The sequence below is a fragment of the Xiphias gladius genome, chromosome 15 (assembly GCF_016859285.1).
Source record: "Xiphias gladius isolate SHS-SW01 ecotype Sanya breed wild chromosome 15, ASM1685928v1, whole genome shotgun sequence".
Classification (NCBI taxonomy): domain Eukaryota; kingdom Metazoa; phylum Chordata; class Actinopteri; order Istiophoriformes; family Xiphiidae; genus Xiphias; species Xiphias gladius.
This window is the reverse complement of record NC_053414.1, coordinates 13432113-13454516: the sequence shown is the minus strand read 5'-3', so window position 1 is coordinate 13454516 and position 22404 is coordinate 13432113. Positions and strand designations below refer to the sequence as shown.

The 22404-nt window shown below is 43.1% G+C and overlaps 1 protein-coding gene across 5 annotated transcripts in view; it reads right to left on the bottom strand.

Annotated features, from left to right (window-relative positions):
• The window catches only part of bnc2 (basonuclin 2), a 174886-nt gene that overhangs the window by 49595 nt on the left and 102887 nt on the right, over nt 1–22404 (bottom strand). For all 5 annotated transcript variants that reach the window (XM_040145226.1, XM_040145228.1, XM_040145225.1 and 2 more), the window contains one exon: nt 190–292. In XM_040145226.1, the coding sequence (XP_040001160.1) occupies nt 190–292 (103 nt within the window). The remainder of the gene's footprint in view (nt 1–189; nt 293–22404) is intronic.

The following is a 22404-nucleotide window of genomic DNA, read 5'->3' as shown; positions in this document are numbered from 1 at the left end:
TTGAGATGCATTCATGCTGCTGGCATCTGTGTTAATTCACGATACAAAGTTGAGAGTACAAATATGTAGGTCAGGACCTCTCTTCACTCCACACCAAGAAGAAGCAGTTTTGAGGGTCAGAAACAAAGTTCATATGGATCTATGCCATATTTAGATACAAGCGTCATCCTAACAGAAAGATTTTCTTACCATGAGCTACCCAGCCATGTTTGCAGTGGTCACATGTTCGTAAGTGAATCTTGCCAGGCTGGAAACACTCACATGTGCAGTTCACCAGTGTGCAGCGAATGGCCTGCAGAAACAGAACAGAAAAAGAGAGAAATCCATGTCAATCACAGCTCTGGTACGAAGGAGATATGAGTGTGTGAAAAGCGAGTGCACGAGCTGAGAACTAAAAAGCAGTTATCGGTTTGGCAGACATAAATACAAGGAAGAAGCAGTCAGACAGATTATTATACAGAATGTTGCAGAACAGCAAAGCCCTAAAGTCAAAGTTCATCCATACTGCACTAACTAGGATTTTGTCTCTACTCTTCCTTAAAAATGTGACAACAGTGTAATACAAAACATATCCGCAGTTGCAGCCAGTGCCACAAAGAATAACTCTCTGCCCACAAATTTCCTAACTACTATTTCATTCCAGTGTGTGAATCTGCCTCTCTATACTGTAATTTCCCTGAGTTCATGTGAACCGACAAAGGACTTCCCTTCCTGAAAACATAGAAATGTAACTTGTTTTGACTGAGGCTCCATTACTCAACACTGGAGCTGCACTTAGTCTGACCCCGGAAAGCTTTTAGTAGTGAGAGGTTAAGTGTCCAGACCTGACAAGGGCAACTCAGTACAGCACAATGCATTGTATGCTGCGGCTTACGCCTGCATAAAGGGCTGTTAAAAAGTCTAACAAAAATTCAGGTACATTTTGCAGGAAGTCATTTGATTCGGTGAAGATGATTCACATTGGTCAAACAATAAAGAGATTTTGCAGCATGGAAAAAATGTATGATATTCACAGAAATCCACACAAATGAATACAGCTCCATCACCCAAATAAGTGCAGCAGCTGCAACCCGTAAATTTCACACTGACATAGAGAAACAAGAAGTCAGAGTACATAGAGTGTAAAGAAGAGAAAAAGAAACTAGAATCATGAATCTTAATAAGCATTGGCAGCCCTTTGTTTATAAGATTTTTTTACATTATCAAGATGAATTGATGAATAAAGATAGTAACACTTTTGCAAACCAAACTGAAGCTGTAGGAGGACTAGTGCAGCAGACCTTGCTCATGGAAAGTAAATATTGGAAACCTTTCACTCATAAAACAGACTTATCTTTGTTTTTTTAATCCAATTTTGTATTAACTTAAAATCATGTAATCTAACATGTAATCTAAGTATGTTGGCTGCTCATGTTAGAACAGAAAAACAATGAGTTAATAACCCGGCATAATAAAAACCAATTCTGCACTATAAGGGATAATGTATTTTACATTTGGCACATACGGTGCTGAGTCAGTGCTGAATGAATGAGGGTTTTTCCTATGTGTTAATTCCTTAGGCTTCAAAAGAAAAAAAAAATCTGTAATCATTAAAATTACAGAGCAAAACATTTCAGGAATGCGTGAGGGAGGAAATTGGGTGTGCAGTGTACAAGGTGACTGCTGAGAGTACCTGCCCATTTCTTTTGACAGGAAAATTCCTAATGATCCAGTACTGAAGAAACTTGTCGGATCAAAAAGTGAAGGCACAATCTGTAGCGATACACGTGGGTGTCTTTCCGAGACAAGAAGAGGAATGACACAGTAACTGCTTGTCCTCACAGCAAAAAGCCCAAGTTATCAGAGCCCAAACCTTTATGTATTTACAATCTGCACTAAACATGCTATCTCTTATTGTGTCACTGTTCTTACAAGGCAATGGTGCGACAATAATGTGACACAGACGTGCACACAAAGGGTCGTAGGTTGGAGTCCATGTCTGGACCAACAACATATATTTCACAATATTTAAAACAGTCAGTCAGCACTTCCAGATAGAAAAGGATTAACAGCACACATTAGCCTTTCCGTCACACAGATGAGGTTGATGCACAATCAGCAACAGCAGAGTGTTTCTGGTTTTTACTTATGCACACACACCAAACCTGCTGCTATTGACCCAAGTGCACATTCTGGTGTTTAAAAGCAGCAAACAACAATATCTAGTCTAGTCTTAGATCACACCAATGTCCTGTAATTCAGGATGTAAAAGTCAGCTCATTCATAATCTACTAAGGGACCATAAAATCTATCAGGATCCCCCCCCTCGCTCGCCCTAAGGTGTTGTAAACCAGATTAGTAACTGGAGGTGTCAAAGTGAACATGGGCTAATCCGAGATTAAACACAAAATTACACCACTTCTAACCATGTCACCTCACTGTTTGACACCGAATGAGACAGGAGACAGAGATTATTTGACTTCACACCATTTTTTAAGCTCTCCAGGTGCGGGCTCAGCAATCCTCACAGAGTGTGAGGATTATACGCCATGTGTCAGTTGGAGTGTACATACGCTATGCACTGAGTTGACGTTCTTATCCAGGGCAACGTGCAGTAGATGAGTTCAGTGTTCCTTCCCTCAAGGACACTTATGCCCCACTCTCCTGAGGTAACTTTAACAGAAATAAGTTAAGTCGCTTTAGGAACAGTGTGTTTCTCTGACATAACAGTGTGTCTTTGAAGCGTCATCTGTATTCATAAAGTTGTTTTATAATGTAGTTTTTCACATCCACGTGCAGTTTTTGGTGTTGTCATGATTTAAGATACCCACAACTTGGCCTAAAATCTTATTAGGCACATATAAATTTATGGTTAAAGATGCATCTTTAATATATTCTTCTCTCATTTAATGCATTGTTATTTTCTGTATGTTATTTAAAGTAACAGTAAAATGAAGAAAACAGCTGTTGCACTGCTCTCAAAAAATTCAACCATGGTTAGAGCTGTAAAAAATAAGTTGATTAATTTATTAGTTGATTAATGGAAACTTAATCAGCAGCAATTTTGGTAACTGATTAATCATTTAAGCCTTTTTCTAGGCAAAAATGCCAAACACTTCCCTAATAATTTCTGCCCTAATCATCTTGCACCCTTTTGTCCGCTTCTTTGTCTGTCACTCCACTTTAATGTACAATTTTTAAGTGACTTCCATGTCAGATTTTTTGCCACAGAAAAATTTGCTTTTTATGTAACTCAAATTGCATAAAGATTTTGCAAATGCTGAGAGTATCCAGATTTAGCACAGTCATGTCACACAACACAAACCTTTTCTAATTACCTCTCTGTGCGGCAGCACTAACAGAAGCAGATGTAAAAAAAAAAAAAAACAAATGGAAATATCAAATGCAACTCTGTTGTTTACGAGCTGGCGTCTGACAGCTGACAAAATAGTTAAGGGGCGTCTAATACGGCAATTAAAGTGTGCCACTGTCTGCAGGGCTGCTGCTGTGACAAGGCGCCCTCTAATCACTGACTTATTACACTGGCTAGCAGCACCCCTCATATCAGGCCCATTAAGCAGACAGCAGCATTAAGAAGCATTAAAGCAGCAAACCCCCTCAACTGAAGAGGCACTGACGGGAGAAAGGGGAAGGGAGGGGACGGACTGCGCCTGTTATTTCTTGGGATTAATTTGTGCATTGTTCAACATTAACTCAGGGATGTGTAAGAGAAGGGTAGCAGAAGAGATGTTTGAGATATGGTGGAATCAAAACTGATCATACACAATAAAATGAGAGATTACAGACTGATTACAGAATTTTTAAGAGAAGGAGCAGACGGATGTGTCATAGATGGCCATCACAAACAAGATCATCAAGGATCTGAGTTTGTCTACGTGTGTGGCTTGTCAGAGGAAATAAGAACGACAAAATCATAAAGACTTGTCATGACTCTCACGTACTCAAAATTCTGTGCCTCTGGCCAGTGAGTATCTGGGTTGCATTTGGCCGTGGTTTAACCTGTGTCTGGCGTGGGCTGGATAAGGGACAAGCTTGGGCCCAGATCCCACCGCTGCACTCGCACATATTTGTCACAGCAGGCCGAGGGAGGAGGCTGTGTTATCTGCGGCCCGGCCAGATACACAGCATTAGTCACTGTGCTAGCGTCTCGCCAGGGTTTCCTCTTTGGCTCACAACTAAAGAGGACGACGGTGAGGAAAAGGACATTAGGGTGTGCGTGAGCAAGTGTGTATGTGAGGCTTTGTAAATAACTAGAAAAATGAGCAGCTAGAAAGTGAAAGCTGTTAGCAAGTGAAGCAAATCCCACAATGCCATAGCAATTAGACCCAGACAACAGTCAACACTCTTTTACAGCCGCCGTGTTGCCTCTATGGTCAACAACCTAGCTGCGTTCAGAAAGCATCATTTTCATCCCTTATCTGGCTCAAGTGTGTGTGTCTCACTGCTGGGTTTTGTTTAGCTCGAGGCTTGATGTTTCATGGATGTTATGCTTGGCTCTCAGTCCCTGTCCCAGCCCAATTGTATAAACACTGACAGTCAGCAATGGCCAGCATCAGACCGGGGAGGACTCTCAATTAAAAGACTGTTAGTGGGACAGATGGACTTAAAAACTGCAGGAAAGAAGAGCTGCCGAAAAAGATGGCTTCAGCCTGGACTCTTGTAGTCAGTTCCAAGAGGATTTCAAACAGACTGACTGGGAAAGACAGGCTACATGGCCCCGGAATCAATGCCATTGCATGCGAGTCAGTCCAACACTAAACCAAGAGGCATACATAGAGGTCAGCAAATGCACTGAATTCGCCTTTACAAGTCCTATGAAACCACAGAACGGATGGTGATCCTAAACTAATATCCTGTACAACTGTATTGCTACCCCGTCATTTTTTTTACAGTTGACGTTGTAACTATATGCCACAGAAAACACCACTAAAACACCAGTTGCCTAGTCCTTTTCAGCCTCTCTGTATCCTCTCTAGACAGCGTACAATGGAAAGCCAACCCAGACAGCTGCTGGATGCAGGGTGGGTATTGTTCCTCCTCCTTTAATTGAAACCTTTACCATGTTCAACACACAGCCACAGACCACATTTCTTGTTTGGTGAGTTAAGCAAAGCCGAGATTTAAATGAAAACCCTGTGTGTATGTGCGCATCTGTGTGCATGTGTGCGCCTTGTCTTTGCAGCAGCAGCTTCAGATTTAAATTTGTCTCTGCTTAGGGTCATTGTAAAACACTGGGAGCATCTTGTCCTCTCTTCCACCCACAAGATATTATCTCATCCATGAGTTAGCTGCTGAAATGCTGTCAATTTCCTGCCAGAAATGTGCAGCCAACGTGTGAAGGAAAAGAGGCACAGCAGCTTTGCGTGTCATAAAGCAGGCCCGGGCTCCGTCTGATAGATCAGGACTTCACAATGTCCATATTGGAAACAGGTGACAAATAAAACACGCTGAATAAAGAAAGTCTTTGTAGTCAGACATGGCATGCCACAAAATACAGGGGAGCAAATACCTCATGCCGAGGCTAATTTTTGCTTGTTTGATTTTATACATTGGATCTGGATTGAAACAGAGCTTTCTTGCCTCACAAAGTGGTACAAAATAAACAATGATAAATAATGTGTGCACTGACTTAAGCTTAAAACACTGTTACACTGTACAGGGGAAAGCTGTAGTTGACAGAAAAGACTGGTGTCTTGCTCTGAAATCCCCACAGTGTAAAGCCCGTCCTCCATGTCAGTTCTGGTTTGGGGCCCAGCGCCTGGCAGTCACAGAGCCAGAGGTCCCTGTCCTTTGGGCAGCTGTGCGTCTGGGCTTTGACACGGGGCAGAGCGACCAGAGCTATGCTAATGGGAACCAAATGGGGCGTGAGTCCCTGGTGGATTACAGAAGGAGAAGAGAAGCATGTGTTTTCATGTACTCATGTGGAGACCTGAGACCCTTCTCTTTTCTTCCTTTCTTTTTTCTCCTTTCTTCAAGTCAAACAAATGGAAGCAGCCAAGGTTGTTATTTGCACACACTCTCAATTAATGCTCTTTGTGACTTGACAGATTTTAAGAGTTATTGTCAATCAGTAAATGTCTCTCGATTTTTAACAAATGTGAACAAAAAGCTATTATAGTTTTTAGATTTAGCCCTTTTCAAAGTCATGTTAGTAACATACTGTAAACTACTTAGTTCGAATTTGAAAAGGGCCATATTTGAAAATGAAGGTTGGAAATGAAGTGAGCAAACTAAATAAACATTTAACAAAGAACTGAACTTCATTCTTCTATGACAAATATTGTGTCTGTCAAAAAGCGAAACACAAGTTTCAGCTGTTTGGCAGTGCCTCTCAGTCTTGTTGCACTTTGCTTTCACCTGCTTTGGTGTAGCAGCGTTATATCCTGCTGACCCAAAGTCTAAAGGGGTCATAATTTGGTCAAGCCTGTAAATGGAAGTGTCAGATGAAGTGGAAAAAGCACCAAGCCTGGTTTAAAAGTAATCAGATTACTGTTGAGAGATACAGTTCCCGGCCCTTTATGACGCCGTCTCTTATGTTAAATCATTTCTTAGACTTTTTGTGAATACTGTTGCAAAATGTGAACTGCTATCCGCTAGTGATTAAATTACAATACAGTCATCATCAGTGACAATCACTAACCAGGAACATAAATCTGAAATCTAAACAATCTAAACAACTAAACTGTGAGTGATGATATCCCCGATCAATTCTCATTTCGGATGACGTCCGGTTCCAGCCTCGACCAGGGGTCCAGTCCCGTCTTTTTGTGTTTTTCAGCTGTCACATATGACTCATGCTCTGCAAAACTTCACATATACACACAACACCCATGTGATAAGTCCAGAATCAAACACGCAAACAACTGGGTAAAGTTTCTGATTCCAACATACCTAATTCTTCTGTGTGTTTTGACACAGTCACAGAGTTGATATCCCCATCATGAGCACCACCCCAAAAATTTCAGATCAGATCAATGACGAAACTTTCAGTCTGGCTCACTCACATGATTAATAGCTGTGCGTGTACTTCAGGACAGTCATGCTTGTTTATGAAGTGGACGGATAAAGGACCCAGCTGGCTTTGATATTGTGAAACAGAGAGGGAGAGGGAGCGTAATATCCCAATACTGGACCAGAAACACAACCCTGTGATCTCCCTATCATATGCCATTCTCTCAGCCAGTGCAGCATATATAGACGGAGAGCTGTACCACACCGTTATCAATGGGGACTGCACTGTCAGTTCAAATACCTAAGCATCAAGGGAGTAGCAGTTTCTCCCATCTTTTGTGTAGACAGCAGGTACAGGCAGAGACCCCCAGTCCAGGCACCTGGCCCCTCTCAGCTCTCCTCAAAGCATTTCCCCAGCCAGAGATCAAACCATCTGCCCAGTGACAGACTTCTGGGTCCACAGACACAAGGCCAGGTTCAAAGAGGGGTGCTGGTGGAGGCAGGGAGTGATAGAGGGCGAGAAAAAGAGAGAACGAAGGGGAAAGTTGGTGAAAAGTTAGAGAAGTGAGTGTAGGATGGGAGCAGAGGGGGGAGTCAGGCAAGCTGGTGTATCAGAAAGGTGGGGAGGAGATGCTGCAGTAAAGGTGGAGGAGGCAGAGGAAAGTCGATGAGGGGAAGTAGGAAGGGGGAAGAGAAATGCTGTGCATTAGGTTTAAAACAGCAAATGTTTAGTTTTGCTTGATGAATGAAATAAAAATAAGATAAAACCCAGAAATCACTCTTTAAATCATTCAGAGATATGCTTCCTTATCTCTGGTCATTGTGTGGAAAGGAAAGGATCAAAAATAAAAGAGGCCATTGTCATCAAGAAATACTAGATCTGCTCTGACCTTCAGCCTATCAGAGGGAGCGACCCACGCCAGATAAGGACAACTTGCTGTCAGATTTGACACCTGGACTCGCTGGCCCAGTGATTGGCCCTGCCAAATGCAAATATCAAAGTGATGGCCCACAATGCAACAACACGCAGGGTTACCGTCTGGAGACGGGAGGGAGTGACATGACCACACACTGCGACCAGACACATGTTTAGGTGACGGAGCAGAAAAGAGAGAAAACAGAAATGAGAGAGGAAGTAAAAGGAAAGGGAACAGAAAAAAAAGAGAAGAGTTGTGGAGGGGGGTCGAATTAGTTGGAAATAGAGAGACAGGAGAGAAGATGACCAACATTGTGAGCTCTTTAATTCCCTCCCCATCTGCACCCTAACACAAACAGAAAGTATTAGTCAGAGCCCAGACATATTACCGACCCCACTCTGTGAGGGGACATCTCCACTGCGATCATTGGTTGGCGTGGGCGATGGGTCACACACACACACACACACACACACACACACACACACACACACACTCTCACTCACACACACACACACACACACACACAAAAAAGCGCCATGCAGGCTTGACAGCAGCTTGACGACAGGAGGCCAGCACTGCCGAGACTACCCCAAATTGACATTTAGTCATCACACTAGTCTACAGGGTGGGACTCTACCTCCTGAACTACACACATACAAGCGCCCACACACTCTCCCACATTCCCTGTCATGCAAACATGCGCACACACACACACACACACAAACACCGACACTCACACACAGTGAATTCCCCTACTCAAACTAGCTCCCAGCCAGAGAAATCCTGGAAGAGCTCCTAGATTTAATCTTGCCAATAGCTCTTTATTTTCTTTGACCATTTTTAATGTAAAAAAGCCTGCACTAATTGTGTGTAAGCAATCTCCAAATTATGTATATGTGTTTTTTCAACTAAACCGAACACTACTGTAGACAGATTGGCTGGTTTTCAAGACACACGACTGGGCAATAATATTTGTTTCTTTCCTCAGAGATTTGTTCAAACAGTGTGTCAGCATGGCGGTTTACTTGTAAACACCTGGGCCTGCACACCCAACAGCTGTGGAAATACAAAACTATGTATAAACTATGCTGAACCAGGAATAACTGCTCTATTCAGATTACTTTCAACCAAGTGCTCCATCCACTTGCATTTTACTTATTTTTTGCGACTATAAAAAAAAAAAAAGACCAAAAGTGGAGGAGCAACAAGAAGACAGAAAAGTCAGTGCACATATTGTTGTTATTTACAGATTTGTGCAATCATTTACCTCAGCCAGCATAGTGAGAAGAATGCTCCTGATTCAGTTTTGTAGTTCCCACTTTAGTAACAACACTCCAAGAAAAAGCTTCATCGTCCATTAGTATTTACAGTCTCAGTCAGCAGATGACACAGAGAAATAGGACACAAGACAAGAGATACAGATAGAGAGGGGAGGGAGAAACAGAGAGAGTATTTAACCAATGGCTACATTACTGCAATGACAAGTGTGTCACTCCCAAAGCCACACAATGAGGGAGAGAAGTGAGGAATGTCTTGACTCCAAGTATACGTGTACGTGTGTGTGTGTGTGTGTGTGTGTGTGTGTGTGTGTGTGTGTGTGTGTGTGTGTGTGTGTGTGTGTGTGTGTGGTGGGAATGCGAGAGAGGGAGGGAGCAGGCAGACCAAAGGAAAGTCCATCTGGCTGTTTTAGTCTTTATCAGTCTTACAAAGTTCACAGATAGAGGGGCTGAAGTGGAGGCTAGACACTGATCCAGTCACAGGTCACAAAGAAGACACAGACATAGCTCAAACAGGTGGGCAGGAGGGAGGAAAGAAAGCAAAAGAAAGAGTTTTACAATTGCATGTGGAAAGCAACGCCAAGCCTTGATGACTGCCGTTCTGCAATCGACCTGGCCAAATTGCAAATTCCCTCTCAGGACCCTCTTAGTCCGCTTCATTTGGCTAAAGCTGGAGTCCTTATTTCTGCAATTATAAAGCTATTGACTAATTCGACATATGTTGGCGTGTCTTCCAGCCCTTGAGTGCTGGTGTGCCATTGAGTCATTAACTTTGACAAATTGTGACAGACTTTTATATTGCCACCCAATCATGAGAAACAAGACTGTGGCAGATGAGTTAATGAGTGGCATGTTTCTCCTCTTCCTCCTCCCCCACCACCTCACACTCTCTCCTCTCCACCCCATCCACTTAGATTCCTACACCCCCAAACCCCCCTCACCCCTCCATATTTATAATTTTACCACATCCTAACAATAACACGGCCGGTACTCAGCACAAAACACGCGGCCCTGGGCTAATGAATCTCATGCCTTTACCACGGTAAAATGGCCAGTAAGTATTACCAGCTGCGACACTCTCTCTCTCACTCTCCCTCTTTCTCTCTCTCCTTGGCAGTGGCATTGAGCTTGGGAGCGCAGGGGTGGGGAGGGGGGAATTCGGGGGGGACCAGGCAGACACATCTGAGTGCAGCTGGACCAGGGAGAGAGAGGTGGGGGGTGAAGAGGAGGAGGAGAAGTGGGGGAGAGAAAGACCGCAAGTCTCCATGTTTCCAGCTGCCTTTCTCAGGGGCTCGGTTTTCCCTCCCTCCTCTCGGTTTTTTCGCAAGGCCCTTCTGGTCCCAGCTTACTTGAAAAATCACAAACACACACACGCATAGACACACAGACACACACGTGCATGCACGCCCTGATCCACCTCCCCTCCATCCCTCACACTCGGCCATCTTTGTTTGGACAGGGCTCAGGAGTTCCAGAAAAGCTCTCTCAGATGTGCTGAAGTAAGGGAAAAACAAAACAAACTGGCCCTCACATACACACACATACACACACACACACACACACACACACACACATACGCACTCAAAATTTATGTGAACGCACAGACACCAACAAGTACTGAGTAGCAAGAGAAGCTCACACACACACCATCACACACATATATGAACAATTTCACATGTGTGAAAGCCAAAATACCGGCTTTAACAGGAGAACAAATTTGCAAAGAGAAGAAAAACGATTGGGCTACATTTTTCTTCATGGAGGTAGGCAGCCTACCGTTGAAGGCATGCATTCCCTAATACAGTGTGTGTGTGTGTGTGTGTGTGTGTGTGTGTGTGTGTGTGTGTGTGTGTGTGTGTGTGTGTGTGTGTGTGTGTGTGTGTGTGTGTGTGTGTGTCCCAATCCAGGATCAGAGCACCAGGGCAGGCCTGAAGCATACCTCGACATGTGTTACCTCTTTGTAATATTGACTTTGTTATAGCTATACGAGTGGGAGAGTAGAGCCAAAAGCCCGGGCCTTGCAGTAGTGGGGCCCTCTGAGTTCGCTAGAAAACAAATACCTGAATGAGCCGTGAAAACAGAAAACACAGTACCACAATAGCAATCTATAAAAACAGATTCGAATAAACTATAAAACGTCCTTCACTCCTGCCTCTGACCTTTACATTTTCACTCTCTAAATTAAGACTATTATTTGTCTGATTCAATTTCTGCAGCGTGTCTCTTACAAAGCCGTGGGATTTGGCAACTGAGCGAGTCTTGGCCTGGCTTCTCGTCTGAGCATGTGTACTGGACCAAGTGTAAAAGTCAAAAATTCTCTTTCTATAAAGCCTTGACTTACTCTGTAATTTCAATCAAATACCAAACTGCTTTTAGGCTTGTGCAAACATACTGCCTAGATATCCAAATATGTTTTTTTTTTTTATATGAAATAATTACCAACAATAAGTGCAACATGGCAATTAGGCAATATATTATCCATAAAAATAAGCCTTTAAAATGTCTTGTCTAAAATAATGAGAATAAATATCAGAAACCCTAAAATTGCAGATGACACAAATAAGAAAATCCAAGATAAAGGAAAAGCATGTATGCTGTTTGATTGCTTTGCAGAAATAAAAGATTGATTATCATTTTCGTGTTCCTGTGAGTGTGAATCCCATCTTGTCTCTTTCCCCAGTGATGACTTTGCTTATACATTTGAATAATGAAGGCAAGTCATTTGAATATTCCCACTGTATTAAAAAAAATGATGTTTTTACACGATGCAGCAATATTAGCCATGTTAATTGGGCTCTTTGGACTTTCCCAATGGAAAGGCTAAATTAATTACTTATGTCGACAAAATATCAGACACGCCAATCTAATAACTACAACTGTTTCCAACAGTGCTGTGTTCAGTCTGTACCTTTTTTGTCTTTGTGTGTGTGTATGTGTCTGATTGTGAGTGCACTTAAAAACACTCTCAACATCCACTAGCCTGAGTTAAATCTAATGAACGAGATGGGAACAAAATGCTTTGACATCCTCTCCATGTTTCATGGGTGGCTCTTGAGAGTTCTTCTCCAATATTCATCCCCTCTTCTCATACTAATCAGCCACTATGGTATTGACTGTCTGTGCTTGCAAAGTGACTCATGCTAGTGTGTATCTGTGCTGTACAAGCACACCCACACACACATTTTTTATGCTCAAACATGCCAATCCATAGTCCACTTTGTAATTAAACTTGTAAGAGAAAGTGAATTATTTGCAGGACATTACGTGTGTGTTTGTGAGTGTGAAATGTGTGATGTGTTCATTAATGTGTATCCACCACCATAGGGGGCTTTTGAAGTTCCTCATTTTTTTTTTGGCTTTTGGCTGTTTTTCAGTCTTGAAGAAAAACTGTATCAGCGCATTTTCCTCAAGTACGAATAAACATTAGACTGCGGAAGAGGAGGCGATGGGGAGACATTAAGAGTATATGTGAATGTGAGATGATCAGATGATGTGTGTGTGTGAGTGTGTATACATGCACGTACATACATTAGTGCGCACACACACGTGCGAGCTAACAGATAGGCCTGCTGATGCCATGTTTCAGACGACCCCTTGAAGTGGAAATTAGCTTCCTCTGTCTTACAACTAGTCCGTTCTCACAAAGTCAGCAAACTCTGCAACCCCTCCAAAGAAATGCAGACACCCCCTGCCCCAACCCCAACCACCACCACCCCAACTGCTCCCCACCCAGCCCTGTGGTCAGCTTTCAGGGTGAATTCAGCATCAGAACTGAGAAACAGCCCCATCTTATTTCGGCTGCTTTTGTTGTTCATGTGTAGACGAGAGAAGCGTGAAAGAGGGCTACCTTCTTCAGGTGGCTTTTGTCCTAGCTCACTTTCAAAGCCATGGTGTTAGCAATGTTAAGTACTGTAGGTTAGGATATTGAATCAAATTCATAGTATTACAGTCATGTAAGTCCTTACCCCACAGTTATCTCAACACTGCAAACAGAAGGACCTAACCTGTTGGTCTTAGCTATGTCTTTGTTCCCTTTAGACCTATATTTGTGTTTTCCAGCTGCATTGCGTTACAGTATCTTTGACAAGAGGTGTAATTTTTAGTTGACGCAGAACAATTGAAAATTGCAGTATTATTACTGTCTCAAATTACTGCTGCGACCAATGATTTTGTCAAGTATTGTCTGAGCAGCAGTCAAAAATCCAAAAAATTTCAATATATTAAAAAGGGAAAGTTGCAGAGGCTGCAACCAGAAAATATTTTGTATTTTAATTTGATAAATTATCTAAACAATTATTGAAATGTCAGAGGTGATTGAATGTTCAACTAACTGTTCCAGCAGTGTCTCTGTACAGTTTTGCAGCCAAACTCCTTTGACAGTTTGCTTTAGATCAACAACAACAGACACTGCGGGGCATTACAAGGGCTGTTTCTATTTAATCCAGACTTAAAACATCCATTTCTCATAGTTGTGAGGTCATCTAAGAAATATTTTTAAGATCCTGTGTTAAGCGTGTCAGAGCAGGCACGTTTAGTATCTCTTCTTTTTCTGCTATTATTGCTCTTATTATTATGCTGCGTGTATGCATACATTATTATGCTGCGTGTATGCATACAGTCTGCATGCACGCACGCCGCTGTTTGAACCTGTGTGAGCACCTGAGGGTCAATCCCCAGTCGTCCTCGGAGCGGGGAGCGACAGCTGTACAGTGATGCTGTAGCGATAGGCATCAACGGCTTGCTAGAGACTAATTGGTCCACAGCGCTCCTCTGAGTGGCCTCACTAATTAATTAGAAAGGCAGTGGAGCTGAAATTTTTAATCAGGACACCAGGCTCTCCAGCAAGCAGGAAAAAAAGACGCATCACCCCATCATTCCATGTAATCCACCTGACACGGATCTCCCATGTTGTCATATGAAGTGTGTGTATGTTTAGGTATTCATATGATCTGACCAGGGAATAAGAAATACATTTATTACAGAGCTTGTTTAATCATTTTAATTCTGGGAATTTCAGAAGCTCTGTGTGTTCTAATATAGTATGCATGACATGTATTTGCTTTGGACCCTGGAGAACGATTTAAAGGTGGTCTTTTCCTCTGTGTGTTTGTGTAACACATGTACATTGCATGATTTCCAATGCTGTAAATTGTGTACTGACTAGTTTTTATTTCTATCAGCGGCCAGATGCAGATAATATACTGTATAATGTGTTGAAAAAGAATATTACAGCTGCTCATCAAAAGTGGAAAAGGAAAGTGTGTGTGTGTGTGTGTGTGTGTGTGTGTGTGTGTGTGTGTGTGTGTGTGTGTGTGTGTGTGTGTGTGTGTGTGTGTGTGTGTGCGTGTGTGTGTGTGTGCGTGCGTTTGTGTGCGTGTGTGTGTGTGCGTGTTCACAAGTGCACTGACACACATGACAATCTCTTTTTTTCCTTTTCTCCTTTTTTGTTTTTTTTAAATTCCCTCCACATTGTGAAAGCAAAATATTATTTTTCCTTCTTGCCCCTATCTTTACTTAACTAATTAAAAGCACTCACCAACACTTTCCATCATACTGTAAAAGAAACTATGGAAATCACAAACTTATTTTAAAAAAAAAATCCCCACAGTTTGTATTTCTGACTGAAAAGGGAAAAGATGAAACTAAGGGACAGTGCTTTTTGCACCACTTGGGGGGCACATGTGTCTCCCAAAGCTGCACACAGCTCACCTCAGCGATTTGTGGTGAAGGGCAAGAATCTTTGAGGAATCAACCAGAGACCAACAGACAAGAGGCATGCTAAAATGAGAGCTACAGCAGTCAGACACTTCACACAGAAGACAAGGGAAACATGTGTTTATCATTGCACTACTGGGATGAGCAACTTACACCGCTGACTGGAGTTACAGTAACAGGAAAATTATAGTGTATGGACATCAAACAGGAAATTCTCATCTATTTAACACATAGATAACAAGCCTTCTGTGGTAGAATGAATACATTTTAGTAAATGGGCCAGCAAAATTTCCATCGAGAGGAGAGTTCCTGAAGCACACACACACACGCACCTTCACCTCATGTGGCGACATTAGCTTTGTGTAGTGGCCTAATCTTTGTGACCGTCTTGGCTTTGCTTGGCGCTAATCAGCCAGCCGCTCTTATCAGCCTGTTGCTTTGGCCAAAATAAACACACGCCGCCTTTTTATTGCTTTGTTTTCACAGGTCATTAGGGGAAGGAGAGAAGACGCATTGATTAGTTTTCCAGACCACTGGATTATTGTTGTGTTATGACTATCATCATTAAGTTTCATTAAGGCTGTGGTTGTTCTTGTTTCCAGAAAATGAAGACGTTGCAGGAAAGGCGAGTTGGTCGTAGAGCAGACTGCACCCCATACTAATCTACAAGGTAAGGCAAGTTAGAGAGCACGGCTTTATTTATGTTAGGTGCCTGTTCAGAGCTGTGAGTTGTCAGTCAGCCATCCCCGTTTTCAGATAAGACTGAACTCTGACCTGCTTTTCACTACCAAAATTGTATTAAATAGGGAGTCACTCCTGTCCCATTGTTCATAATTTTCAGACTACTCTAAAACACAGAGCTGCTGCAGTACATTCCACATTTATCTGAAGTGCATAAAAGAAAACTTAATGAAGCAGCGTCAGTCCCTGGCTACGTCCTCCCAGCCAGCTTTGCTCTGGAGCTACAAATAAGCAGGGAGAAACTGGCTCTGTCGCCAGGCTAATTAGCATATGTTAGCTAGTTAGTGAGAGGGCGGCCCTCTGTGATGTGTACTGAAGTGGAGTAAAACGTTCAGGCAAGGACTGTGCTAATGGCCCGCTTCCTCCCCACGGGGACCCTCCCTGCAGCTCCGCACGTGCTGGCATCAGTGCAGCCACGGGGAACCCACAGGGCCGCCACAGCGCCAGGGGCAGAGGTAGGCACACAAGAGGACGGACGGCCTGGCTGGCATCATTTACACGCAGCACTGAGCTCTCCGAGTGCGATGCGCTCCGATGTAACAGCAGGTGACAATGACACTCCCTAACACACTCACACACAGGCAAACTGAAAATGACATGCAGGCTAACAGATTCATCAGCCTATGAAATAGTTCAGACATCTGGGGCGGCGGCGCTAGCTAGCTGCCTGGCATTGGCGGATGCATTACGTACAGGAGGAGCCGGAGCATAAGCGAGCTCTTTGTCACTTGGTTAGTAGACGTAGGTGGTGAGCACCGACGGCAAACGAGTGTATCTCTGTCAGTGTGAGTAAACAAACAGTGGGGACATGATGTGACAGAGCAAACAGCGTGCCACCCAGACACAAACGCACACAGACACATGCATACTCATCAGGGGGCCAAGGGAGAGCGGGAGAAAAGAGGAAGGGTGGGTGGCATCCATATTTATAGCGCCTTTCCAGCATTTGTCCCCAGGCCAAATGCTGTGACCACACTCAGCTAATGTCAGAACAGCACTTAACCAGGCATTTCCAGTATGCCATGGGCAGTGGGGAATATGTGGGATAGATACAAGACCAGGGCAAACACACACACAGACAAACTAGGATGGAAATGAAAAGAAATGCAGTTTTGTTGTGTGCTGATGTGATTATGTTCCCAAACAAATACACCAATCTCTTAGTCTCTCCCTCTTTATTCCTCTCCCTTCCTCACTCTCTATTTTAAAGCACCTGCTGCCTCTGAACAGGTCTTTATAACTGACACTACACTTTAAATAAAGAAACTGGCTGATTCACACAACCAGTATGAGGTTTTTTGTCATCAAAACAAAACTCATACTGGCCTTCTGTTGTTGCAGTGTTTGCCAGGCAGAATTTGCCAAATTTGTTTTTAATGAACATAAATTACAGATAACCATATAGTTTAATTTTTTATTAAATTAAAATTTTCTATTTTTTCTTTCTATAAAAAACAGTTCCAGGTCTGATCCTAAATAACCATTTGATGGACCTAGTGTTTTCTTCTTTGCTTTGGATTTTACCGTCACAATGTATTTGCATGCAACTTTCAAACGCCAACCCCTGGCATGAAAGTTTTAGTGTAATATACCTGCATTTGCGCTCAAAACCCATATTTGATAGCCTTTGAAGACGCGGCAAATTTGACTTTATTACAGTGAAGCAATTTCAGAGCGAGAGACAGAGAAAAAAAGAGCTGCCATTATATTGTCAAAATGTGTAACCTTTTTGCTCCCTTGTTGTCATCATAGCTGTTGACGCCAGTGCGAGTGTTGACCTGCTTTCTCGGTTCAAAAGATGAGATTTAAAAGATGTAAAAGTGACATGTAGAGTCTTTGTTGGCATGTCATTACTGGCAAGCTTATCTGGAATGCAGAGAATGGACTGCTTCACTTTGGTCACCTGTCCCCAAGTTTATCATGTGTCAGCTGGGGCATTCTTTAGCATTACGCCCTCTGGCACCTTGGGAGGCTGAGGGGCCACAGGCTTCACTGGCATGTCCCTTTCCAGCACAGTTAAAAACGACGTGATACCCCCAAAGAGAGCTGACTGAGTGGGTGAAGTAGCTCCTTTTAGAACAATCTGTCATTATCTCAAGTGGCACATAATCGTTTTGTGTAGCGAGATCCATTATGCATCCACCGAGAGCGAAGGCTAATTGTAGAGGCTTACATTTATTCATTTGTTTGCTGCCAGTTGTCCCAATATATTTTTGGGGTGGTGCAATAAATGCCAATGTTTGTGTTTTTGTGTTTTTAAATGGTCGGAGCACTCATGGTGATGTGGTAAAAGCCACAAGGTTCCTTTTGTACTCCCAGAGGAAGCAGAAAATCAACATGAGGCAAAAGATTAAGTTGTTAACCACTGCCCCAGTCACTTTTAACACTTTACTGACCAGGTAGGATGATAAATGCATCAAGAACAGACTACGTTTGACTGAAAAGTTGATTAATAACGTTTCAGTGGTAGTGTGTGTTATTATTTAATACACTACTCCGAAAACATGGAGTTGTACATTTTAGAAATTGTGTTCTCAGGGCATGTGGAGGGAAATATCGACAACACACAGCGAGAAAGTCATGAAAAGAGATGAAACAGATTCATTAAGTTTGTGCAGTATGTGCACGCATGCAAGTGTATGTGCGTGTGTGTCTTTGCACAGACTGAAGGAGAGTATACGTTGTTAATCTTGATCAAAGGCTCTTTCTTTCTTTCGGTGAGTGAAGATAATACTGGTAAAGCCCTTGGATTTAACACACTAAGATAATGAAAGCCAGTGTAATTAGCAGTTACATTTGACCAAATTAAGGCAGACTAACAGAAGCAAAAATCAGTATCAAGGCTGCTAAACAGTATTGTAGCCAAAGGTGTGCTTAGTGCGTTTTTTCCTTCAAGACATGTTGAAATAAGAGGATTGTGAACAGACAAAGGTGGCAGGAGGCTGAAGAAGGTTGCATGTTCTTATCCCCAAATGGAACAATAACTCAGTATCTTTGTTTTTCGTCCAATGACACCCTTTCTATTGTTTATTAATCTTTTTAAAATCCCACCTATTCCACTATTTCTGCTTTATACATAAATAATGAGTACGCACCATTGACAAGGCTGTAGCCACTGGGTTTATAGACAACTGCATTTCCCAGGCCGGGCTATTGAAGTGAGAGAGCCACTTAAACCCCCTTGCACACATATTATTAGCATTACCATATCTGGGCCTAACTGCAGCTAAGGGGAATAATGTGTGTCAGGAGAGTGTAAAATTAGAACCAAAACCAACACTGCTCTTTAAATCCACTTCCCAAGTCCCCACTTCCTTACTTATAGCCAAGCTTACAATGTCAAACACTAATAAGCCAGCTAATTCAATTAGGACTCCACTTCTTTCAGATTCCCCCAAAAAAGAGACTTTGTGAATAGATTCCCTCACAACTCTACACAGAACTCTTCATGATGAAAAAGTGGCCTTTATTCATAAGCTTCAGTGTACAAGAGAGGGAACTTTATGCTGAGCTTGTTAGCAAAATACCCTGATCTGAGGCAAGAGATGTGTGACTAAAGCTGGGTCTCTTAAGTGTCTGTCACCCTGATCTAACCCGGGGAGAGCTCTTTGTAGGCTGTGTTTTCTCTGTCGGTTTCTCTGCACTGCGCTGCGCTCCGCAGTGACTGGGGATGAGCCCTGCCGTGTAGCTGCAGGTGACAAGGAGCCCTTTTTGTTGTCAAATCCTGATGGAGCTTCCACATGAAAAACATTTCACTTGAGCTGCTGCTGCTGCTGCTCTTGCTCTCTTTCTCTTCCTTCCTCTCTGTCTCTCTCTGTAGATCTCAAAGGCTGAAACTGCAGCAGTGATACAGAGACAGAAGGAGTCAATCTCTTACTCCACTTTTCTTTTTGTCAGGCGTCCTCTTGTACTATTTCCTACCTCCCTCTCCTATCATCTGTTTTTCTGACCAGCCTTTTCTTTTCTCTGCTTTTCAAGCCAAACCCCCCCCAACTCCCGGCTTATAGATCTGAGTTGGGTCTCTGGAGGAAAATACAAGTCAAGCCATTGTCATTTCAAACAGCGTGATAACCAGACACTGGGCTGCCCACTGACAGCTCAGGGGAACTGGCCCTGGCTTTGACTGTTAGCTCTCCTCTCGCTCGCTCTTTCCCTCTCACTCTCTCTCTCTCTTTCTCTCTCCCTCCTCTCTTTTTCTTCCTTTCTTACTCTCATGCTCACCTCGTCTCTTCTCCTATCCTGCCTCCACCCCCACCCCCGTCTCAGGAGACTCTGTAGCATGTTGTTGTTTGTTGCTTGCTGCTGCCGTGTCTTGCATCTGCTCCTCTCTTCTGTCTTCTCTGTGCCATGGGGGGCCAGGGGGAATAGTTGTCTTAGTGTGCGTACCAAGGTCAGTGCTCTCCACATGACAGTTCCCTGCCTCTCGACAAGGCGGGAAATCAATACTTTCGGACTTGTGGCGCTGCTCTTGGTGTAACAACAACACTGGCCAGCACAGAGTGCTGCTCATGCACCTGACACCCCCCCACCAACCCCAAAGGCCTCCACAAGGGAGCCCCTTCCACTCTTGTTCTGACCCCTTCATATTTCAACAAGGCCTTCTGTTTCACTTTACTACACCTTTCGTCATGTTCTCGTCAGGGCCTCTCAATATTGTATATCAGATTCCCTGTTTTTTATATAATGCAATGCATGTTTCTATTATTTCTCAAGATGAACTGAGTCTCTTGTATCTGTTGCGCCGTGTTTTTGGTGTTGGAGAGAGAAGCGTGTGTCTGTGTAGCGAGTGTAATCTATGCAGAGATCAGACAGTTGATCGGAGAGGACCACAAAGGAGTGCTAAATGAGAGACATGCTAATTACAGAGAGCAGAGGATACATACACACACAAAGCGGAGCCATGGGCGACATTTGTAATACGGCACTAAAGCCTAACATGCCTCCATATGCTTTTTTCACTGCCAGATAGACGCTCACAGAAAAAGAGAAAGCCCTGGCAGTGCGCCCCACACCGATTGTTAAGTCTGCCTCTTGGCCTGCCTCTAATAACGAGGGAGAGTGTGTGCAAGGCCAATTACAGCTCCCGTCCTTCAGCAGTCAAACAGAGTAAAACTCCCACTCTCAGCCCCTGTGGAGAGGAGCCACAATCGACCGGAGCCCCCAAGTCTCTCCAAGGGACACATGCAGGCACACACTCGGCACACTTTGTGTGTGTGCAACTGCACGTCCATCAACAGGGCCATCTCCCCTCATCCCCTGGCTTGCTCCCGTGGTTCAGCTGGAGTAAGGAAAATGCATCAAATAAAACAGCCACTTTAATGAATTAGATATTGAGCTGTTTGTTAAAAAAAAAAAATCAAATTCCCTGAAGTCAGCAGGGGATACACAGGAACAGAGTGTAACCTGGGTACGAATGATACTTGTTTAGAGGAGTCATAAAACACAGCACTCTGATGACTTTACTGAATGTTCGCCAGAAATGTCTGATTTTCAAGAATTAAGTGACTTGTGTCTAAGAAAGCAATGTTCATTTTTTTTCTGCAATAGCTTGTTGTACTTTTACTTTCTAGTGGCAAAAGTTTAAACAAATGAAGTTTGTTGTATCAAAAATAGAGAGATCTGTGATTGAAATCTTTGCAGATGAAAACAAAAGGGTTGGGTGACTTCTCAGCTTTACGTGAAAAAAGCCCTGGCAAGGGTAAAATTATACATCTGTGAAGGCAGATACCTGTTTTTATTGGCTGAAAGTCCTTTGCTGCAGCCTCTCCCAACACTGCTGAGAACTAGTGTTGCTACATGGATTTAAAGGACAAGAAACACACTCCGGCTCCTGCTCCCACAGTTCGTTGCTTTCTGATAAAGCAAAATGAAAGCTCGATCACATTCAAAGTTTCAGCAGTAGGTCTATGAATGACCAGTCAAACAAATGGCACTGATAAAGGTGGAAACAAAGGATATATTTTTTCTCTAGTGGTTTTATCTCTTGTGAGTCAATGTCAGCCTTGCCCCCATGTGATGGAGAGATTTAAAGGATGCTGTACTTGTGCTCTCCTCCTCCTACTCTGCTTCTTCCTGGATGAATGTGATCTAGACAGCCACATCTCCCTACTGTTTTTTCACTGTGACAGCCTTTCTCATGAATTAAAAGAAGAACCCATTGATTTTCCCATTGCTTAAATTTGCAACTTAATCCCCCAGATATGTCTAGAATGTACTGCTCTGTCAATAGACGGCACCGCCACTGACAAAAAGGCAGCACTGATGCTCACTGGAGAGAAGGGGAAGAAAAGGATGACAAGACAAAGGAGAGGGAGTGAGGCTAGCTTAGCGGTAAGCGTGCTGGTTTCTGGCTCTGGGTTCAAATTCTACATTATGTCACCAGAAAATGTATGTAGACTATTAGCACTGACTCAGATGAACTACCACAAATATAACACATCATCTAACTAAGCCACCAGAGAATAAGAAAGACACATAACCCCATCATCTTACAGTTACTTTAGTCGGCTTTGCCAAAGAGGCAAACACACCACATCATTATTTTTATAAGGCTAATAAACCAATCACCATTGTACATCTGTATAGTGTAACCAGCCATTCAGCATGGCCTTCCAATGATCAAATATCATTATATAACCAAAAGCCAACACACTGGAAATAAGTTGTCTGGGACTGAGATGGAAAAAGCACACTTGTCCCCACTGAGTGAGGGGTTTGAAGAAGTAACGGGATATCACGACCTCTCCCCAGGAGCAAACAAGGCAGAGAGCCCATGCCCTAATTCACAATAAGCACCATAATGT